A 22509-nucleotide genomic window follows, 5' to 3' on the forward strand; every position below is an offset into this window, starting at 1 on the left:
GGCCTTCTCAAAGTGTACCAGGAGAAGTGCAAGGTAAGGGGTGAGGAGGTGGCGATGGGCCAAGGCGGAGTGCAGTCTGTGAAGACAGTGTCGGGTGCCGCGAGACGGCATAAACCCACATTGATCGAGAGGGACCAACCAGCATGCAAATAGAGTGAGGGTTCTTGGCCGATATTTGTCGTTCATAGGATCCACAAGGTTTGAACCCAGAGGACATATGAAAGGCACACTGTTCCGCTTGACGAAATCTCCAAGGTAGGCCAAAAAATTGCCTGAGGAAGTGCTGATCGGATCAACGTTGTAAGTGCCACAAAGGAGAAAAACTGACGTCCGCGAGTCAGGGGAGGACTTTTATGAACTCCGTCAAAGTCAAATATGGAGTATGAAGTGGCTACGAAGTCGCTCTATGCCCTCTACTGCTGCGCGGAGGTTCTGCTGTGCAAAAATGTACTTATCCAGTCTGGTGCCAGGGGATAATTCTAAGATAGAGACATCTAGCCCCAGATTCCTTATCAGATATAATGTGCGTGGCCTTCTTGTCGTCTATGAATGTTTTGAAATGAAAGAAAAATTTATATAGCGCAACAAATACCCAAGGGTGTCTAGGCACTGACTCAAGTAGAGAACTGCAGAAGCTAACCCAAGAGGTCAGCGATTAAAAAGCGAGGTTTTTAATGCTTTCCTAAAAGCCTGCATTTGGATTTCATTTTCTAGTTCTAACGGGAGAGAGTTGCAGAATCTGGTGGTTCCCACCAAAAAACTTCTGCCACCCCATCCAGCTTTTTAAAATTTGGGGGCGCCAGGTTGTGGGCTGCGGTAGACCTCAGAGTCCGAGCTGCAGAGTACCGTGCTTTAAAAGCGATGCAGAGAGCCTTAAAATCAATGGGTGTTTTTCACCTGAATCCATTAAGGTTGTCTGAGTGCAGAAGCGGCAGACTTGTGTTTGGGAATGCTTAACAACAAACGAGCGGCAGCATTTTGTATTTTGAATTTTAGGGAGACATTTTTCCTGATATAACAAAAAGACCGTTACAATAGTCAACCCTGGACACCACCAGGGCTGTGGTGACCAGTTTTTGAAGACTGTGAGCGATGAATGGAAGAACTTTCCTGAGAAGATTCAATGTGTAAAATGAGGCTGAAGTAATAGTATTGACATGACCCTTGAAAGTAAGCTTGGAGTCAAAGGTTACTCCCAAGTTCTTAACCTTGCTTAGTGGTGCAGGGAGAGAACAGAACTCCAGTGGCCAGTATGAAGGTGACCAGAATGACACATTGTTCCCAAAAAGAAGGACCTCTATTTTATTGGACATAAGCTTCAAACAGCTAAAAGCCATCCAATGGCCCAACTTGAATCAGACAATTGTGGAACCGTGTGGCCGTGTCGGAAGGATTGCTTGCCACTGATACTATAATTTGGGTTTCATTGGCATAGGAAATCACTGAAAATCCCAGAGACCGAATCATTTTTACCAGAGGGGCGACGTAGATATGGATTAGTTACTTACCTGTAATCCTAGTTCTCTTCCAGGGGTATCCTCATCAAAGTCATAAGCACTAGAATATTCCCGTGCCATGCGCGGGACCCCAGAAACACAATCGTATATGTGACAAACATATATGTATCTCTATATATATATATCTCTCTATATATATATATAAATCTCTCTCTCTCTCTATATATATATATATATATATATATATATATATATATATATATATATATATATATATATATATATATATATATATATATATATACACACACATATGTATATATATATATATGATAAAAAAGCAAATGTAGCCTTTCATAACTAGAGCTGAATAATGCTGTAAGGACTCCACTGTATATTATAAACAATACATTAAAAACCAGGGAAAAACAACAGCAAAGCATGTTTGAAAACTGTTTTAATGCTTAGCACTTAATACAATCTCTCAGATAGGACTGAAAGCATTGACAGCTCACAGGCTGCATTGCAGAAAACATAGCCTAGAAAGGCTGAAAAGCTAAGTCATAGCGACATAGAAATAAACTGGCACCGTGCCTTTAAGGCAGCCATGACCCCTAGCCTCCCATCATGCCTCAGGGGTGACAGTTAGGTCAGTTGTTCTTTGCGGTGACTCAAAAGCCATGACACAAAGAGTTGACAATTCCTTAAAAATAAGGTTCCTTTGCACGGGGAGGCGGGAGGGTTGCTTATGACTTTGATGAGGATACCCCTGGAAGAGAACTAGGATTACAGGTAAGTAACTAATCCTTCTCTTCCAGGGGATCCTCATCAATAGTCATAAGCACTAGAATAGAATAGCGAGCCTCACCTCTTCCATCTGTGGGCAAAGGAAAAAGCAATTAATAATCAAGCTCAGATACTAAACTTGAAAACCCAGATATCTTATTATCTGAACAGATTCCTCAAGGAGGCTTGGCCTACTTGAGTATCCGCCCTGGAATCGGATTCAAGACAATAATGCCTTTTGAAAGTGTGTACCGATCTCCAGGTTGCTCCCTTGCAAATCTCTGCCATTGGAACATCATGCAAGAAAGCTATTGTAGCTGCTTTCCCCCTAGTGGAGTGTGCTTTAGGCGACAACAATAGGGGTTTATTTGCCAACTGGTAGGCCAATTTTATACAGGACACTATCCATCTCGAAATGGACCTCTTGGAAACTGGGAAGCCTGTCCTCATGGAACCATAATTTAAAAACAATTGCTCTGATTTCCTTATGTCCTTCGTTCCCTCCAAATAGAACTTGAGAACTCTCTTAAGGTCTAAGGAGTGAGTGACCTATCCGCAGGAGTAGCAGGATTGGGAAAAAAGGACAGTAGGAAAATAGACTGATTAACATGAAAATCAGAAACAACCTTTGGCAAAAAAACAGGGTGAGTGCTTAACACTACCCTGTTGTGGTGAAACACAGTATATGGCTCTTTGTCACACAGCGCTTGGATCTCACTTACTCTACGCGCTGATGTTATTGCCACTAGGAAAGCAGTCTTCCATGTCAAGTGCTGCAACGTGGCCTTATGGATGGGCTCAAAAGGAGGACCCATCAATCTAGAAAGGACTGGATTCAACTCCCAAGGAGGAGAAGGAGGTCGGACAGGGGGATACACCTTCTTCAACCCCTGTAGGAAATCCTTAACCACCTGTAGTTGAAAAAAGGAAGGCTGGTTGGGAGACTTTCTGTAGGCCGTAATGGCAGCCAAGTGCACCCTGATCGAGGAATACTTTAAGCGTGCTTTGGTGAAGTAAAGGAGGTAGGAAAGAATTACCTCCTCCTGCCCTGTTGTAGGATTAAAATGATTACGTGTGCACCACAAGCAGAATCTCTTCCACTTAAAAAGAGTATGATGCCCTTGTGGAAGGTCTCCTTTGCCTCTTTCAGGATGTGCATACAGTCCTGCAGTAGATTCAAGTGTCCATATTGCAGGACCTCAGGAGCCATGCTGCCAAGTTCAGTGAGGGAAAGTTGGGATGGAGAATCTTCCCGTCCATCTTGGTCAGTAGGTCCGATCTGTAAGGTAGCCTCTTGTGGTTGCGTACTGACAACTGCAACAGGTCCGGGTACCACCACTGACGAGGCCAGCTATCAAGATCATCGTCATGTTGGACAAGATGAGCTTGGACACCACCTTTGGGATTAGAGGCAGGGGAGGAAAGGCGTATGCAAATATTCCGGACCAATCCATCAAAAGTGCATTCCCCCCTCGTCCCTGGTCGGTGGAACCTGGATGCGAAGGCATGGCATTTTTTGTTTTGGTCGTCTGCAAACAAATCTATGGAAGCTTGACCCCACTGATGGAAAATATCCGCCACCACCTCGTCGTTTAGCACCCAGTCTGGCTGATCTTTGAAGTGCCGACTGAGAATCTGCTTGCACATTTCTCTCCCCTGGAAGGTGCACCGCTGTGATGGAGAGGCCTCGGGCTAGAAGCCAGTGCCAGATCGTTTGAGTCTCCAGTGAGAGCGGGCGAGAGCGCGTACCACCCTGTTTGTTGAGGTAATACATGTTGGTCGTGTTGTCTGTTTGGATCAGGATCGAGTTGGACGTGATTGAGGGCTGAAAAGCTTTCAGAGCTAGAGCTAGGAGCGGGTGGAGGAGGAAGACCATGTAGGGGACCTTCTCCTTTTGCGATGGGAAGTAGAAGGTCTGCGCTCCCGTGATCTGCCAGGACGATCTTTACGTCTAGTTGAAGGTGATCTATCCACCTCTTGCACCAATCTTTGCAGAGGTGATCTGTGGAGCGGACTGGTGTATTCCTCCTCACGTTGTGATGCTCCTGCCGGATTCTTACTCCAGTGATGGATGGGAAGAAGCCATCTTGGAGATAAGTGAACAGAAGGGGAAGCCCTCCTGTGTTGTGAAGGAGATCTTCGTTGTGACCGCTTTCGACGTCGACTTTCTGTTCTTCGACGTCGAGCATCTTGCAGACGATGACGGAGAACTTCTGCGCCTCAATGCCGATCGTCGCCGGGTTGATGACGGCGGAGGGCTTCTGTTCCTCGTCGCCGGGTTGACGACGGCGGAGGGCTTCTGATCCTCGACGCCGATCGTCGCCGGGTTGACGACGGCGGAGGGCTTCTGATCCTCGACGCCGATCGTCGCCGGGTTGACGACGGTGGAGGACTCTCGCCCCTCGATGTCGATCGTCGTTGGATTGACGACGGCGGAGGACTCCGTGCCTTCGACGCCGAACGTCGAGATGACGACTGCGGAGGACTTCTGCTCCTTGACGCCGATCGTCGTCAGGTTGACGACGGCGGAGGATTTCTGTTCCTTGACACCGATCGTCACTGGGTTGACGACGGTGGAGGCTCACGATTCGTCGACAGCGAATGAAGTGACGCACCTGACTGTCGACGTTCTCTCGACGGCCAGCCCGGCGTCGGAGGTCTTCTCTTGGATGTATGTCCCAACGGTGGTAGCTTTTTCAGTTCCGAGCGCTGAAGAGGAAGAGTGAGTTTTCTTGCTTCTAGAAGAAGATCTGGCCCTCTTAGAGCCTTTTCTCACCGGTGACCTGCCTCTGGAAGATGTTTTATCCTTCTCTGCCAGTCCATACAGACGGATTCGTTCTCTGTCTAGAGTTGTATTAGATAAAGACTGGCAATGAGGGCAAGTCTTGGGGACGTGGTCCTTTGGTAGACAAAGAATACAGACTGCGTGAGAGTCTGACCTGGCCTTTTTTCCACAAGAAGGGCAGGGGTCAAAAAGAGATGGCATTTTGGAGTGAAACAAATGCCAAACTCTGTCAAAAAAAGACAGCACCTTACTTCACAAGCTGAAAGACGTCGAAGTAAGATAACATTTTCCAGAAAAACTGTAGATTATTTCTGACAAAACTCAGAAAGAAGTGGAGCTGTGTAACCAGGGTCCTGGCTGAAGGAGCCGGAAAGAACAACTGACCTAACTGTCACCCCTGAGGCATGATGGGAGGCTAGGGGTCATGGCTGCCTTAAAGGCACGGTGCCAGTTTATTTCTATGTTACTATGAGTTAGCTTTTCAGCCTTTCTAGGCTATGTTTTCTGCAATGCAGTCTGCGAGCTGTCAATGCTTTCAGTCCTATCTGAGAGATTGTGCTAAGTGCTAAGCATTAAAACAGTTTTCTGTTTTTCCCTGGTATGTGTGTGTGTGTGTGTGTGTGTATATATATATATATATATATATATATATATATATATATATATATTACCTACTGGCGGTCGCCAGTAGGTAGTTATAGTTAGGACCACGTTTCCATAGGAAAACCTCAACATTCTATTTTGAATAACTTTGGCGCCGGTCGACGAATCCTCGCGAATTTCTCAAAATAGGTGGGGCGCTACGCTCCGCTCCTACCCTGAAAGTCTCGGGGGGATTCGTCAAGCGGGGGCTGAGATAAAAGGGGGGTCCCAAAACGCGTTTTTCCCATGCATTTTTCCATAGGACCTTTAGAACGAGCTACAGCCCGAACGGCTGAACAGAATTACTAGAAATTTGGCAGAGAGGTAGTCCCTAGGTCAAGGAAGTGCCTTTTGTAGGTTTGGTGTAAATCTGTTCAGTAGATTCTGAGAAAATAGCCTTTAAATCAATATATATATCTGAGCCCGCTTACGGTACGCTTACCGTACGCTTACCGTACGCTTACCGTAAGCTTACGGTGGCGTGCGCGAGCGCGATTCTGATTGGCTCTTAGATCTTAGTAAACATTCGAATCGGCCGAAACCAGGAAGCGGCGTCCGCCATTTTGTCTCTCGCACTGAGTGTTGTTTATCAAACATGATGGCCAAAAACATGTTACGGGGCTGTTTTGACAACTCCCTCCCACATAGTCATGTTGAGGGAGTCCCCAAACATCCCCCAAGAGCAAAAACGGTTTTATTTTTTTTTCGGCAATTTCGTGGGGTACGCTTACCGTACGCTTACCGTACGCTTACCGTAAGCTTACCGTACGCTTACGGTAAAAAAATAAAAATAAAAAAAACACTATCCACACTTACCCCACCCCCTGTGCTTTTGGTGGCCGCAGGCCACCAAATGTGCAGGGCTTATTAATAGAGAAAAAAAACGTAATTTTGGCAACATGAAATTATAAAATCGAAATAAAAAAAACACTATCCACATTGACCTCACCCCCTGTGCTTTTGGTGGCCGAAGGCCACCAAATGTACAGGGCTTATTAAAGTTGATAAAAACCGTGCACGGAACGAACTGCGTTAAGTGGGCGCGCACGCCACAAATGGCGTAAAGTAACTTAGCATTTAAAAAACCGTACAAATTCACTGAAAAAACCATAGGTTTCACACACGTTATAGTTAGGAAATAGCATTTAAAAAACCTTGCTAATTCACTGAAAAAACCATAGGTTTCACACATGTTATAGTTAGCTGGACATTTTACTGATAAAAAACCAATGAAATTCCCCCGTTATAGTTACTGTAGGCAACTATAACTCACGCGACCGTAATCCTCTGCTGATGACATATGTGTCTTTATGAAAAAAAAATATTTGTAATATATGTATAGCTAAAATTTAATGGAAGAAGATATGGGCAAATAAGTGTCTAAATACAGTATTAGCATCAGCAGAGGATTACGGTCGCGTGAGTTATAGTTGCCTACAGTAACTATAACGGGGGAATTTCATTGGTTTTTTTATCAGTAAAATGTCCAGCTAACTATAACGTGTGAAACCTATGGTTTTTTCAGTGAATTATATATATATATATATACACCATATGTGAGCAAGACTCAGAGGAGTTGAAACGCGTTATGGCGGCATCCAAATAAACACGTAAATTGGCACAATATCTGTGGTCCGTGTCTCTGTGTTGCTGTGAAAAGCTGAGACGCTGCAGATTCGCTGATATATATATATATATATATATATATATATAGATAGAGATACATATATGATTGTGTTTCTGGGGTCACGCGCATGGGCGGGAATATTCTAGTGCTTATGACTTTGATGAGGATCCCCTGGAAGAGAATAAAAAGGGACGGGCTCAACGATGAGCCCTGAGCAACGCCACAGGGGAGTGTGAAAGTGGGTGACTTAAAGTTGGCTAGTGCAACAAATTGTATGTAATCAGTGAAGAATAATTCAAGCAATGTCAGTGCTCTCCCCTCAATGCCTATTGAGTCTAGACGATCTAGCAGTCGTTTATGATTGGCAGTATCAAATGCTACGGAGAGATCCAACAGCACCAATGACGTATTCTGCCCTGCTTCAACTGTTTGTCTGACCTGTTTAGGGTGTTGGTAATGGCAACCGCTGTACTGAAATACTGCTTTGTTAATACTGAATTCAGGTTTCACAGCATGACGTCTAGTATGTGATTTTTTTAAAGAGCCAATGATGGATATCTGATTCAACTAGTGGGTGTGCGAAGAAGCCTGAAGAGTGAAATCCACTCCTACACTGCTGTCTACATCAAGGCTATATTCTAACAGCAGCACTCAAGATGGATCCCAAAACATCAGACACCACCCAAGTCAGTCCCACAAGAACAGCTTTCTGTAGGGTTGTGACCATAGCTGCATCAAGCAAACTCTCCAGCACCTTAAGGTGGAAGGATGATTGTAGCTGTTCTGGAATCAGAGTGACCTCCAGTTAATTGGATGTGGTCCTAAGCTGAGGAGCAAAGACAATGTCTCCTGTCCACACTGGAGCAATATGAGGAAAGGTACACGCACCCAAAGGGCATTGGAATAGTTTTAAGGACAGAAAAGGCTCACCCTTCGAACTGAACTGCTCCTTGACCAGTGTGTAGTTTTAGTTTCTCTGCAGTATGGTGACTGTTTTACTGCTGGGCAGACTTTCCTTAGACCGGTTGGCCCAACTGTCCTCAGTCAGCAGGGCCTTGTTTTCCTTAACCAAAATCAAAGTACTTCCAGCAGGCAAAAGGTAGGCAGGCATGCATGACTGCCTTCTTTTTATTCCAGCTCAAGCAGAATCCACAGGCTAACCAGGGCTTGGCCCAGTCTCAAGAGATCACAGCATCTACACATTCCACTCCTGGTTCAAGAAATTCCTTTCTTGTAAGGGTGTGCAGCCTTCTCAATGTCAAGATGATGAGCCAATTACTAGCTGAGGCAGCCAAATCTTTCAAAGGAAAAAAGGCAACCCTCCAATTCAACCCACACCACCCCTCCCATGACTGTTGTTGGCCAAACTCTAAGGCTTCCATCCAGCGACTACACAGATTAAAAAATGTTACAGGTTACAATATTTCCAGCAAATTCCTAGCCTTATGACTATGCCTTCCAGGATTCAGACTGGCCAGGAAACTTTTAACCAGCAACGACTTTAGCACCATCCAGTGGCGCTATGTGCCCCCAGATATGACTTCACCAGGGAACATTGGCCTACAGCAAGTGGACTAATTTCTGTTCCAGATATTCGTTCAGTGCCCCACTGAGGCTTAAGGAGAGGAACAGAAAACCCTGTTGGCAACAAATACACCACACATTTGCATACTGTATGATCTTATTAATCCTGGTTCATCAGTAAGGAGGTCCAAGGTGCTTTAATAAAGTATACGAGGTTATTCATAGCGGCAATTTTATAGTTGTTACTATATTCCCTATATATAATATCAAGAGCTCTCTCTTAGATGTCAAGGTCACTCTAGTAGGATATTACCAGAATGAGAAGATTTGATTTTGAAGCATGCCTCAAAACGTAGGTGAGAGTCCTTTTATCTAAAGAAACAGATTCCTTCTTCTTTTGAGGCCCAACATTTGGATCCCGTTAGAGTTTGTTAGACGTGTCATGTGTTGTTATATAACTAGGGAGGATGTTGTAGCAGATTACTCTTTTTTCTCTCATTACACAGGATGAGTGAAAAATCAGACGAAGACCGACTTCGTCCTAGCAGATGATGGGAGGAAAAAAGTATTTTTTCATAAGATGCAGCACTCCGAATGAGGAATCAGAGCAGAGCTCTGTTCTGAAATTCCCTTAAGCTTTCAAAGCGGAGAAATTCGAGCCTTATATGACAGACTGCTAAGGGAGTTGATGACTCAACAGATCTGCTTTTTTGGGTAAGGTTTAAGCAGTTTGTAATGGTATAAATGTGCTGCTAAAGAAACACTACTGTTCTTTAATATTGTTCACCACTGTGTCAAAATACTAGTAATTCCCAGCATCAGGAAGGGAAATGACATATGAGTTTATGAGTGATTCAATACTGGATAGTTACAGAAACGTAGTATAATTTTGTAACATTCATTACTCGGAAAAACACGTGAAATTAAACAATAGTAAATTGGAAATGTTCTAAAAGTAACTAATGGCTCGTTTTAATTTCATAGCTGTTTTCTTGTGCATTTCTAACGTGTTGACTGGCCTACATAGTATGTATCTACTGTAAGCATGCAAATACGAATCAAACTTTAGAAGGGCAGATCATTCACTTTCAGTAATCATTTAGTCTCAGGGATAAATGAGCAATATAAATGGAGTACTGATTCTCAGTTTCTGGTGGAACACATGTCAAAAACCATGTTCAGCTGTTTCACTGTAGCAATGCCAATCTCCATAATTATTAATAATGCTCAATTAATTAAGACCAATGTGAGGAACCTGACAGAATTGCTATAGTCAAATATGTGTAACTGTGCTTCCACGGTAGAGAGCAGGGAAACCTGTGGGTGACAATTAAAATGAAGGAGGGACCATACCAAAGAGGTTGAGACTTATTCTGCAGCTGAATGCAGCCAAAGCATGCCGTCCACCTGAGCAGCAGAGCACAAACAGCTGAAGGGGTAATCATACTGTGAAACTGATTGCCAACAAAGTGCAGCCAAAGCCTGCCGTCCACCTGAGCAGCAGAGAACAAACAGCTGAAGGGGTAATCATACTGTGAAACTGATTGCCAACAAAGTGCAGCCAAAGCCTGTCATCCACCTGAGCAGCAGAGAACCAACAGCTGAAGGGGTAATCATTCTGTGAAACTGACTACCCAACGAAGTGCAGCCAAAGCCATTCATCAACCTGAGCAACAGAGAACAATTAGCAATTGATGTCATGCAGCTCTATTGGATCTCTAAAATATTTACATTAAAATGTAAGGTGAATAAACTATGAACATGAAGTAAAACCACTAAGCCGTTACCCCTGCTCAATCTGCATGTTTGTTGATGTCCTTGTTCAAGTGGTTTAATGTAAAGGTTTGACTTAGTAAAAAAAAACAAAAAAAAAAAACACTGTGCTCCAGTAGAGATACACATTATAACTGTCAATTATCATTAGTTCATTAGTTACCCAGAAGCATCTTGTTCCGGCTCAGCCTGTACCATGTTCCTCAGAGTAGCATCAGCCAGGGCCTGTGTGAAGTGCGTATAAGGTGCCATGAAGCAGTAATGGTAAAGACCAGGTCTCAGATTAGAAGAGCCAAGACGCTGAACTTTGCCTTGGGTTTTATTGGGGTTTGAAGAAATTCCGTCAAACTGGGATGACAAATTAGTTCCAAAGAGAGTCTTCAGCAACTAGGAAAACATAGGAAAACACAGTAACATATTTAACATTTATGTAATTTTATTTCAAACTAACAGGATAAGATAAACAGCACAAAAATTGATTCGTCAGCACTATGGGGAGAATGAGGAAAAGCGGATTCATAGCGCGCATCAAATGGCGCTCTGTACACAGTTCAGGTCTATCTAGCTATCTAATACCAGTTAAAGATGTACCAGAGAAGGTGTGGTGCTTCTCATTTTATTGGTATGAAGGGATGAAGTTCAAACTTCAGTTGACTCTTAGCATAGTCTTCCTGTAACAGCATCTAGCTCTCACACAGGAATACCAGAACAGTAATAGAACACGCAGATTCCGGTCAAACAAAGGTAGTGTACTGAAAACACAGGACATGTCTAACCACTGTCTAGGGCTGGAAATAAAGGCAGGATAGCCTCCAGTCAATTAAACGTTTATGCTATTGCTGCCCCCCACACCAGGAAGAGATCTGGTGATAGAATACTCATACAGCATAACAATTAATTTAGCATGGTTCACGGATAGCTGCAGCATGACGTAATATAAGGAGTATACATATGAGGCATGCCTACCTTCTTTGCCTATGTTATAGTCACTGGTGATCCAATGTTTGCACAATGCACCCACATTTTAAATGTGTTAAGAAAACGATAACTGAGATTTTTAATCAGGAAGAAAACAATATATTATCACATGCATTCTTCAGATAAAAAAGACACTGAAAAACATACAAATGATGCTCATGAGTACATCGGAAATGCTGAATATTATTTTAAAAAATTGTGTTCAAAAACCTTCCAGTAAGTTCTACATTTTGCAAAAAAAAAGAAATTATGGATTTGGCTGTGAACGCAATTCCAGATAGTTCTAGTGCTTGTAGATGAATACGAATTTGAAAATACCGTCCGGCATCCATACTGGGCAGTGACGCACAGGGACCATACGTTTCCCATGGTCCTGTTGCTCCCCCACTGAAGGTGCATGGTCCTGGTGGTACCCTCTTACCTTCTGACACTATTGAAAATGAACTCTCACCTCGATTATCTCTGCATTCCTACATCCTCCTATTACTCCTGCACCACCCCACATATAGTTTGTTAAATCCCAGAACCTCAGCAGAACGTAAACTACGACATCCCTGTTTTCAGAAGGTCGAGGCCCATGTGACGGTAGTGGTGTTGTCGTAAGTAACATCTGGAGACTTGGACAATACTGATAGACAACACGAAAGGAATATAGTATATGCAGAAACAGTACTTTACTGTGGTACTGTCCTATTAAGAAAGGCATGGATATTTCATGTTGCCCAGTGTGGCCTGCTGTCTTGGGCGTAGTATTAATGTGAATTAAAATTTGAAAAAACGAAGAGAAATAGTAGATTTTGCTGACATTCATGTTTTAACCACCATTTACAGACAGGTATCAGGAATGAAGGTAAATATCAACACAGTGACAACCGTATCTTCGACCACTTCTTCACAGAAATGCCAAGCCTCCCCTGCTAAGAAAACTTGATACTATCTATTAAAAACAAATTTTAGTGAATGAAAATACCTAAGAAACACCTATTTATGGTTCTTTCTTCACAGGATCAGTTGGGGCTGTAAAACCCAGAATTCAATGTTTAATGTGCAGCGATCCCAAATCCATGTAAAAATTAATTCTGCCCATTCATTTTGAAGTGGACTTGCAAACCCCATCTCTGAACCAAAGTCTTTTTAACTCTCTAAAGCAGGTATGGAGTAGAGTAAGCCACGTACATTGACCAAATGCAATGAACTATTCTGTAAATCTGATATAAACTCGCTACACAGCAGTTTACCTGTTGAACACAAACCGTAGACATCATTGGTTCCCTGTTAAAGCAGGATTTCAGATAACTGAGAACTTCTTCAACACACTGTTTAAAATAAAAACAAGCACATTTAATATAAAATGAATGCAAGAGTTTATATAATACTTGATTCACACAAATTTAATTGGGTAGACGTTCTCTAATATACTTAAAAGTATCCATATTTCACACTGTGGGGAAACCCAAATTATTACAGCTAATGATATACGGAACATGCTATTTACCCAGTAAGCATCTGTTTGTGGCATGTAGTACTATAGATTCACATGCTTAGCATAGGTCTGCCACCTAGTATTGGGCTAGAAGTGTGCAATTTGTTTTTTCTTCGAACAAGTCTTTAAAGCCACAAGGTGTAGTGACTCCTCCTTTTGCTTGCAATGCGCATGGTCATCGACTTGATTGTTTGCCGCTTGGCTGGTGAGGATGGAGTGTAAAGGATGATGAATCTTATTGACATGAACAAGCAAAAGTAATGTAATGTTTTAATGTATAATGCAGATAAGTGCAACTAACACAAAAGAGTCCCGGAGGAGGGAGAGTGCCATGTGAATCTACAGCACTACATGCCACAAACAGATGCTTACTGGTAAAGTAACATTTTCTGTTTGATGGCATGTGTGGCTGTAAATACACATGTTTAGCATAAACTGTATAGCGGTGTTCCTCTGTAAGCAGTGGCTAGCCTGTGTGGATTGTATTTGTTTGAAACAATGTGCATAAAACTTCTTGACCAACATTGGCTTGTAGCTGGGCCATAACATCAACACAGTAGTGTTTGGCAAATATGCGCGGTGTAGTCCATGTAGCTGCCTTACATATGTCAGCCATGGGAATATTTCCCAAGAAAGCCATGGAAGCTCCGTTTTTACGAGTAGAGCGAGCTTTGGGAGGGATAGGGAGTGGTCTTATAGCTTTGGTATAACAGCTCTGTATACATTTTACAATCCAGCATGAAATGCCAGATTTAGAAATCTCTCTTACCTTATGTGTCTTTGAGAATGCAACAAAGTGTTGTTGAGCTTTTCAAAATGATAGCGTTCTATCAACATAATACATGAGAGCTCTTTTAGCATCTAATGTGTTTAAATCTCTTTCTGCTACTGAGTTTGGTTCGGTAAAGAACATTGCAACTCAATGGATTGGTTTAAGTGGAATTGGGAGACAACTTTGGGAAGGAAATTAGGGTTAGTACATATGCCACCTTGTCTTTATGGAGTTGAACAAATGGTTCCTCTACAGTTAATACCTGATTCTCAATACATGAGTGGTTGCAATGAGAAATGTAACTTTCCATGACAGAAATTGGAGAGGGCATGTGCAAAGAGGTTAACATGGGGGGCCCATTAAACTTGTAAACACAATGTTGCGATTCCAAGCAAGAGTTGGAGGGACCCAAGTCAGGATAACTCTTTTGAGGCACTCTAAAAAAGCTTTACTATAGATGTTTCGTCTCCATTTGTAGGTATGCTGCTACTACCAACAGCCTTATGTAAGTGAAAGCTAACCCAGATGTTTGTAAATGTGGAAGGTAAACATGTATTTTGCCTTTGGTGTAAATGGGTTAATATGCACTGAATGACAATAGAGTACAAAGCGTTTCCAGAGATGGAGTAGCGAGCACACTGCCTCACATCCCAGCACTGTTCGCCCCTTTGCATTATGGTACATGCAATATGCAATTAGCGCTTACTTTAAAATGAACTGTAGTATTTCACCAGCATTGGAGTAGATAGGGCTGTACATCTCTAGACATGTGTGTTTCTGCGCTGGGATGTAAGGCAGTATGCTCCCAAACCCCTTCTGTTTAAAAGGGTCTCTTGAGACAGATGCATCTGTGTGCCTGTGAGTGGTACTGAGATCTGTGAAGACTTTCGCAACATTTCCAGCAACCCCAAATCAAATTGTTTTTGGTTCTCTACTGATGAAGGGGGGAATCCAAAAACAAGTGTCTAGAGATCTACAACACTATATGCACCAACTTTGCTGAAAAACTACAGTTAATATTGAAGTAAGTGCTAATTGTTTACTGCAGTTACAGCAATACAAAGGGGCGAACTGTGCTGGGATGTGAGGCAACCTATGAGTGATGCGTCCATTGTTATGCTCCTCTGCAGTGCAGGATCTAGGAAAGGCAGTCCCTTTAGAATATTATTGGAATTCCACCACTGCAGAGATTGGCAAGCTTGAAGGCTAATCACCACTAGATCTTCCAGTTGACTTTCTGGTTGAGACCACTGACGAGCTAAGCATTCCTGCAATGGGAGCATATTGAGTCTGGCATGAGGTATTATGGCTATGCATGATGCCATGGTCCCTAGGAGATGCATAACTCTTCTCACTGGTATACGCAGGTGAGGCTAAAAGTGTGGCATAAGGGTTTGAAAGCACTGAATCCTTGCTGTGATTGGGTAAGCTATCCAAGTTGAGGATGGCTCCCAGGTAAGGCTGTATGTGAAGGCGTTGTAATCGGGGGAATGGTGGGCGAGTCAAGGTTTTGTGGCGGTAACAAATGGTTTTGAGAAACTGCCCCAGCCTCTTGAGTTGTTGCCCCTTTATAGAACCCCCAGGGCGATGTAGTTTGTGACTGGAGACACTGATGTGAGGTGGAAGTGACAGAAGATGTGGGTTTGGCTGCTCCACGATATGGGGAGCGATGAAAAGTACCTTGTTGTGCGTGTACCTCGTTAAGCCTCCATAGCTTTAGCGGCTTCATTGTCTTTTCTAATTTTTTCAAGTACAGAGTCTACTTGAGGGCCAACGAGGTGATCCCCATTAAAAGGAAGTGTAAGAATATTTTGTTGCTCTTCAGGCTTGCAGCCTGAAACTTTAAGCTAGGCATGCCGGTGAATGAGGACTCTGGTGTTAAGGCATCATGAGGCTGTATCGGCTGCATCTAGAGCACAGCGAAAAGAGTGTTGCCAATCAGTTTGGCCTAGGGGCAATCTGAGAGATTCTGGAGGGGCCCCTTCATTTCATCCCAGTGTGTCCGATCATAACTTGAGAGAAGACAAAAGGAGTTAGCAATTCTCCAGTCGTTAGCCAATTGTGCCGCCACTCTTTTCCCTGCTTAAACCAATGAGTTTATGCGTGTGTTGTTAACAAGAGAATCACATTTTTAAAGAAAAGATAAATGTGTTCCTTCTTTTATGAAATGGAATAAAAAAGAATTTTTGCTGAAAATAGATATGGGTGACATTCATTGGAGTCTTTGCACCTTTTTGAACTAGTCTTTTGCAAAAAAAAGATATAACCGTATTGGCAACTTTGTGGGGGTTTTTTTTGTTTTTGTTTTTACTCTCTTCCCTGCAGCATTTATTTTTCTAGCTTCCTTGTCTGGTTGTAGTTGACCCTTTATGAAAGTTGAGTCGGCAGGGAAGGGTTTGTATTTTTTATCTACCCTCAGTGTAATGATACTCCTGTCTTAACTGTTTTTGTTTTTTTAATGGCTGGTGTATATCTTAGCATACCCTTGAGCATCAGCAGGTATTGGGCTGAGCGTTGAGAGGATGAAAGTATCTCAAATAAGAAGTCATCCTCCAGTGGTTCAATGTGGAGTTGAACCTTATGATAACTGGCTGCTGTACCTAAAATATCATGGTAGGTAGTGGTATCGTCTGAAGAGAAAGGCTTTGCTGGATACAAGTCTGGACCCGAATGTGGGTCAGTGTCATATGTGTCCCACAAGTCATCCTGTGGTAGAATGGAGCACTGGCCTCCATCATCCCCTTGGTCCCCGTCAGTCCCATGTTGCCCAAAAAAATGAATGGATTCTTGTGGCGAATAATGTATCTGCAGAAGGTGAAAGTGGTGGAGTGTGTGCCCTTGGTGTCAAAGGTGGTGATTGACTGATGGGCGGTGGACTGGTGGCCTTGTAAACTCTTTTCCTGTGTTGGCAGGGGACCTCCAAAGCTTCTTCAAGTCTAATTGTTGGTTAGCTGGCTTTTCGTTTGTCCTAGGACATGTAGCTAGTATTTAACCAGTGTCTGAGTGAATATGTTTCAGTTTTTGCCTTGAATTGATGTGTTCCTGCAGCCACTGAAGCACAGGTTCTACAGTTTCAGAACTGTCCCTTTGTTTGGATCTGGAGTGAGATTTTGACTCCGAAGTGGCTTTCAACACCAAAGATTTTGATCCTGAGGCAAATAATTTTTACGTCGAAGATGGTCGAGGTTTCAGTGATGTGGCTCTCAACTCTGAGTCTGGGCTCGAGGCCGGAGACTGGTGACTGTGCCTTTGTGCTACTCTTTCGGCACTGAGTGTTTTTGATATGGCTGTTCGGTACAGACCATGGCCAGAGGGTGCTGGTGGCCGGTGCACATATTTTGGTAGATCCAAAGTGGATGGTTGACTCTCTGGGATAGTTTGCTGATGCAGTGGCTGTGATGGAGGGGGCACTGTATTCACAGTCTGTCCTGGTGGAAGGTCCTGGATCTCAAGCTTGGATTACAAACAGCTGCCATGTGAAAGGATACCCTCATCCACTGCCGACACTTGAGCTTGGGCCTCGTGGTGGTTGTCTTTGGACCCGAATATATCTGGAGTGTCTACGATTGTGCATCGGGACATCTTGAGCCTTCTTGTGCGCCGATCACGCAGCTCTTCTTCCATCGGAACGACTAGCAAGGCTTACAAGTGGATTCTTGGTGCTCTGGAAAAAGGCACAAGATACACACTAGATGTTAGTTGGTGTGTGGGAACTTGGGAGTGGCAGTGTGGGTAAAATCTAAAGGGCGGCCGTTCCATCACCAGATAGCCATTGCATGGATTAAACATTGAAAAAAGGTTTGCCCCTCAGGGCGAAGGCCCTCTGGGCCTCGGTCAACTAGAATGCATCATCAAGCATTCCATGAAGCTATCTAAGTAACAGCGATTATTAACAATACCGACATTCAAAGCCTAATTAGTAGGAACCGGCAATACCATGACGGAGCAGAAGACCACACTTCCGAACCTGATGGTGCAAAAAAACAACCTAACAATGGAGTCAACGACCATGCGCATTGCAAACAATAGGCGGAGTCACTACATCTGTTGACTCGAAAAATTTCTTAGAAGAAAAAAACACTTCCAAGCCCAACACTAGATGGCAAACGTATGCTAAGCATGTGCATCTACAGTCACACATGCCATCAAACACTATTTTACAATATTCACAGAGTGCCCCAGTATGAACATAATCTGATACACCCTTCCAATTTACCACAATCGCGGTTAGAATCAAATAATTCTCCCCAGAAAAATAATCCCCCATGTACCCCTGATTAGGCTTAACCTTATAACAGTAGGGGATAAATATGGACTGCAGTAGCCTACAGAGGGATGGGATTGAAGTCCGTGAGTACCACTAAAATGAATATATGAGGAACCACTATCAGCTATTAGTTAAAGATTTCTAACTACAGAAGGTTATTATTCATGAAAGAAATGCGACAAAGATTAACAGGCCAGCTATACATAAAGCCAATAACATACAGGGAAAGGACTAAGGGAGGGTGATGCGTTCGTGTGTTTTTTTTTTAGTTTTTTTTTTTTACTTTTACTGAAAACAAGGTTAAAGTCAATTAGGGTTAGTTTTAGTTTTAATACATCAGCGAATGTTGAAAATAGAAACCTAAGAATCCTAAGAAGCAGGATCCACTCTAAATTGAGTATGTCTGGGTCTAATTTGAGATGGCACGGTGGACAAAAAACGATGTATTGGGACGTGGCCTAGAGAAATTCCCAATGGCTGAGGAAATTCAAGCATTCCATGCATCAAATTTTTGTATTTTCGCATTAAGAGTCAGGTCAAGAGCATTGCAGTAGGTGTAGGATTCATGGTTTGCATGGCTATTGTTTGAGTCATGGATTGTGGCTTAAACCAGGAATTGCAAATGTTTCATTGGTTTTAATTTGCAACCATAATTTTTTTTTTAAGTGACTTTCTTAGGTTTCTATTATTTAACATATGCTGAGGTGTTAAAACCAAAGCTAACATTTGCAATTTATGGGTAAAGCATAGATCCTGCTCCAAGAGGATAGGGTTGTTTGTGTTGTAGTTGTGAGAATAACTGGTTTGGTAGTTTGGGCTGGACTGCTCCTGGTGGAGCAGGACCAAAGCTGATTTGCATATAGCTGGGCGTAAGCTGAGGTGGAATGGTGGGCAAAGTATTGATGAACTGGGATGTGCCCGAATAATTACAAGTGTCAATCAATTCAAGCATTCCACCCATCACTATTTTGTTTACTTCAGTGTGAAGCTCTCTAATTGTAACAGGTGTACCCAGGTGTATACAGCCACTGGCACCAAGCTGCACCTGGTTGACAAGCCCCAATAAGGGTAAACCAGGTCTGGGGTTACTAGTGTTCTGTTTCAGAGAGAGCCTGACTTGGCAGTTCGGGATGAACTGTTCCTATTGGAGCAGGTTGAAGGCCAATTTACATATAGCTGGGTCTAACCTGAGGCGGCATGGTAGGAAAAAAACGAGTAACTGGCATGCAGCCCAAAGTTATTATCACTGGCTGAGATTAATTCAAGCATTCCATCCATCACTTTTTTGTATATTTTTTGTGAAGTCTTGAGTGCGACACAGACATGGGTCGCGAGTTCACTGTGCCACTGGAACCAAGCTGCACCCCGCTGAAAAGGCCCAGTTAGGCTGAAAACAGCCTGAGATTGCTTGTGTTCTGGTTCAGAAAGGACCTAGCTTGGCTGTTTAGGCTGGACTGTTCCTATTGGAGCAAGATCAATGCTGAGCTGCCTACATCTAATTCTAATCTGAGGTGAAACATTGGGCAAAATAATGATGGACTGGGATGCACCAGGAGTAATTATAAACGGCCAAAATTAATTCAAGCATTCCATCAATCACGGTTTTGTTTACTTCTAACCCCTAATGTGTCAGACCTTCGCGATCCGGATAACTCAAACCCTGCCCAAAAGTTTTGGGAAACGTACTAAACGAATTACACCAAACCGAGCAATGGTACTTCCTTGAGAAAAGTTCTGGTTTCATGTCAAGTTTGGTGTAATTCAATGAATCTTTTTTTCCTGTGTCAGAGCAATTATTCTTAAAAATGATTCTTAAAAAGTTAAGAGTCCCTTTTTTAAATACCCCCTTATTCTTGCATGCCCCACCCCTCTTTTGAACAAATCTGCATGAATCCTGCCATGATGAACTCGAATAGAATGACATTTTCTTTGGGAAATTTTTGCACAGATTCATAGAATAGTGACAAATTTATGAAGAAAACAAAACCGCCTTTTAGGAAAATCTGAGCAGAGCCATTGCACAAATTACACAAGTCCCTGCTCGTTTGGACATCAATTCTACCACTCAAGTGCACCTGAAAAACATCAATACCAAAGCACTTCTAGTACCTTTCCAATATCCTGAAGTGTTGCAAGTTCTAAAAGCTGAGAAAAGACATCCAAGGCTGATCGTAGAAAACCTCCAAACTTTTCATTACTGTTGTGAAGATCTAATGTAACCTTGTAGGAAACAAAATAGGAAGAGTATATGCAAGTTTCAGAAGCTGACTCATGCATATTGACAATTTCACAATGTACATGTAGCTCAACACAAATCAGTCTTCCATCTGTGAAGATTTTTCAGTTAACATAAACATTGCAGTGCATGTATTAATGATCACACAGTAAAAATACCATCCTGTGATGCAGATCATTCTGGAAAGATGGTGTTAGATAGGTGATTTTAGGCAGTACAGATTTGCAATTCCACAGATGTATGAACCCCATTTAAAGCATCTGTCACTACTGAAAATGGGTTTTAGAATAATGGCCTGTTGAAAAGTAGCAAAGGTAAGTCCACTAGTGGATGTTCAGGCAAAATGTGCACTTTCACCAGCAAGTTTAAAGTTACTGAGCATTTTCACTGGTGGAATTTCTGCCTATACAGCAGGCCCTTGCAAAGAATCTCAAATTAGGAGAGACACTGCTAGTACACCAGCATATTTAAACGATTCTCTTTCATGCTAGGGGTCCCATACGTACCAATTCTTACATTATAATATCAACTTTTCATCACTCAAATTTATACAAGTGTAAGCAGCAAGACTTGTGAAGAGAACAAGAGCTAGAAATCTGCTGCAGCCAAATTCCATAGTGGAGATCTGGTGGCCAGTGGAAGAAATGAAGAGTCTACTAGGTCCTTCATGGGGACTAGATGGGGGAAGCCCGCAAAGGCCAGGAAGAGAATGAGAGGGACAGCAGATTGATCTCACGATTTCTGGAGAAATGTCTTGAGAAGGAGGAAAGCTCCAGCAGATTAGAGCAGGTTTCCCAAAGACTGAGACGGAGTAGTTACCATAAAGTAAGCCAGAATAAAGATAGTAGTGAAAGTAGGAGGGGCCGAAGAGGAAGGAACAGTCTTATAAATATGGACGAACTCAGGCAGAATCTGTCTTTAAAAGGACCAATGAGAAGACAATTCACCAGAATCCACCCTCAAAAGAGTTTTTGCCAATTAGACACTAGGGACAAGTTACTTACCATCGGGAACGCTTAAATCGTAGAGACATGATCTAGCCGCAGATTCCTTACCTTTGTACTTCCAGGCGTCAGGCTAGATCTGGAAGATTTTTCTTAGTAGTACCCCTGCTCGCAGGTAGGTGGCGTTGGTTGACTCCGCTATTTTTCGTTGTCATGACGTCCGCTTCATCAATATAACCGCCACTCCGGCGCGCGGACGCCAGTAATTTTCACGAATTTCCAAGCCATAAATGCAAAGCCATGATGTGACTGACCATGGTGTGTTAAAAAAGAACCGCTGGGGCCCTGAAGGGGAACATACTTGACACTAAAAACATTTCCTCAGTGTGGGGAGGATGGGTGGGTCGGTAAGCAATCTGCAGCTAGATCATGTCTCTACCAGATAAGGCGCTACAGGAGGTAAGAAATTTGTCCATCTGACAGACATCTAGCTGCAGATTCCTTATCTCTGAACAGATACCCAAGCAATACCTTACTGGAGGAGGGACTACAAAGAGGTTTTAGACAAGAAAGTCCTGCAGAGCAGAGCAGCCAAATAGGCCTTCCCTGCAAACCTGAGAATCCAGGTAATAGTGTCTGGCAAACAAGTGTAGCGACGCCCACGTGGTAACTCTACAGATATCAGCAATTGGAACGTCATGCTGGAGGTCTGTGGTGGCTGCTTTCGCCCTGGTGGAATGGGCTCGAAGGCTTTCAGGGGGCTGCTTCTTTGCCAAGGCGTAACAGATTTTTATACAGGGGATGACCCAACAAGAGATGGTTCTCTTTAGAACGGCATGCCCATTCTTTGCTCAAACGTATCCTATAAAGAGTTGGTCATCCACCAAGAACTCTTTAGTGCAATCAAGTTAGAATGATAATGCTCTTTTTGGGTCCTTACGGTGGAGACCCTCCTCCTCCTTGGAAGGATGCGGAGGTGCAAAGAAAGTGAGCAGAGTAACCGACTGCTCCAGATTAAAGGGAGTTACAAACTTGGGCAAAAAGGACGCCCTGATTCTTAGCACCACTTTTTCTGGAAAAACTATCAGGGAAGGAGGCTGTGATGATAGTGCCTTCAGTTCTCTCACCCTCCTAGCAGCGGTAATTGCCACTAAGAATGCTGTTTTGATGGTGAGCAACCTTAAAGGGCAGTTGTGCATCGGCTTACACGTTGCGCACATCTAAAAGGTGAGGAC

General features: G+C 43.1%; 1 protein-coding gene across 2 annotated transcripts in view; it reads right to left on the reverse strand.

Annotated features, from left to right (window-relative positions):
- Window positions 1–22509, reverse strand: part of HTT (huntingtin) — a 2065683-nt gene that overhangs the window by 1079778 nt on the left and 963396 nt on the right. For both annotated transcript variants that reach the window (XM_085642500.1, XM_085642499.1), the window contains 3 exons: window positions 20204–20314; window positions 12811–12888; window positions 10758–10981 (listed from right to left, as the gene is read on the reverse strand). In XM_085642500.1, the coding sequence (XP_085498626.1) occupies window positions 10758–10981; window positions 12811–12888; window positions 20204–20314 (413 nt within the window). The remainder of the gene's footprint in view (window positions 1–10757; window positions 10982–12810; window positions 12889–20203; window positions 20315–22509) is intronic.

The sequence above is a fragment of the Triturus cristatus genome, chromosome 2_2 (genome assembly GCF_964204655.1).
Source record: "Triturus cristatus chromosome 2_2, aTriCri1.1, whole genome shotgun sequence".
Lineage (NCBI taxonomy): Eukaryota > Metazoa > Chordata > Amphibia > Caudata > Salamandridae > Triturus > Triturus cristatus.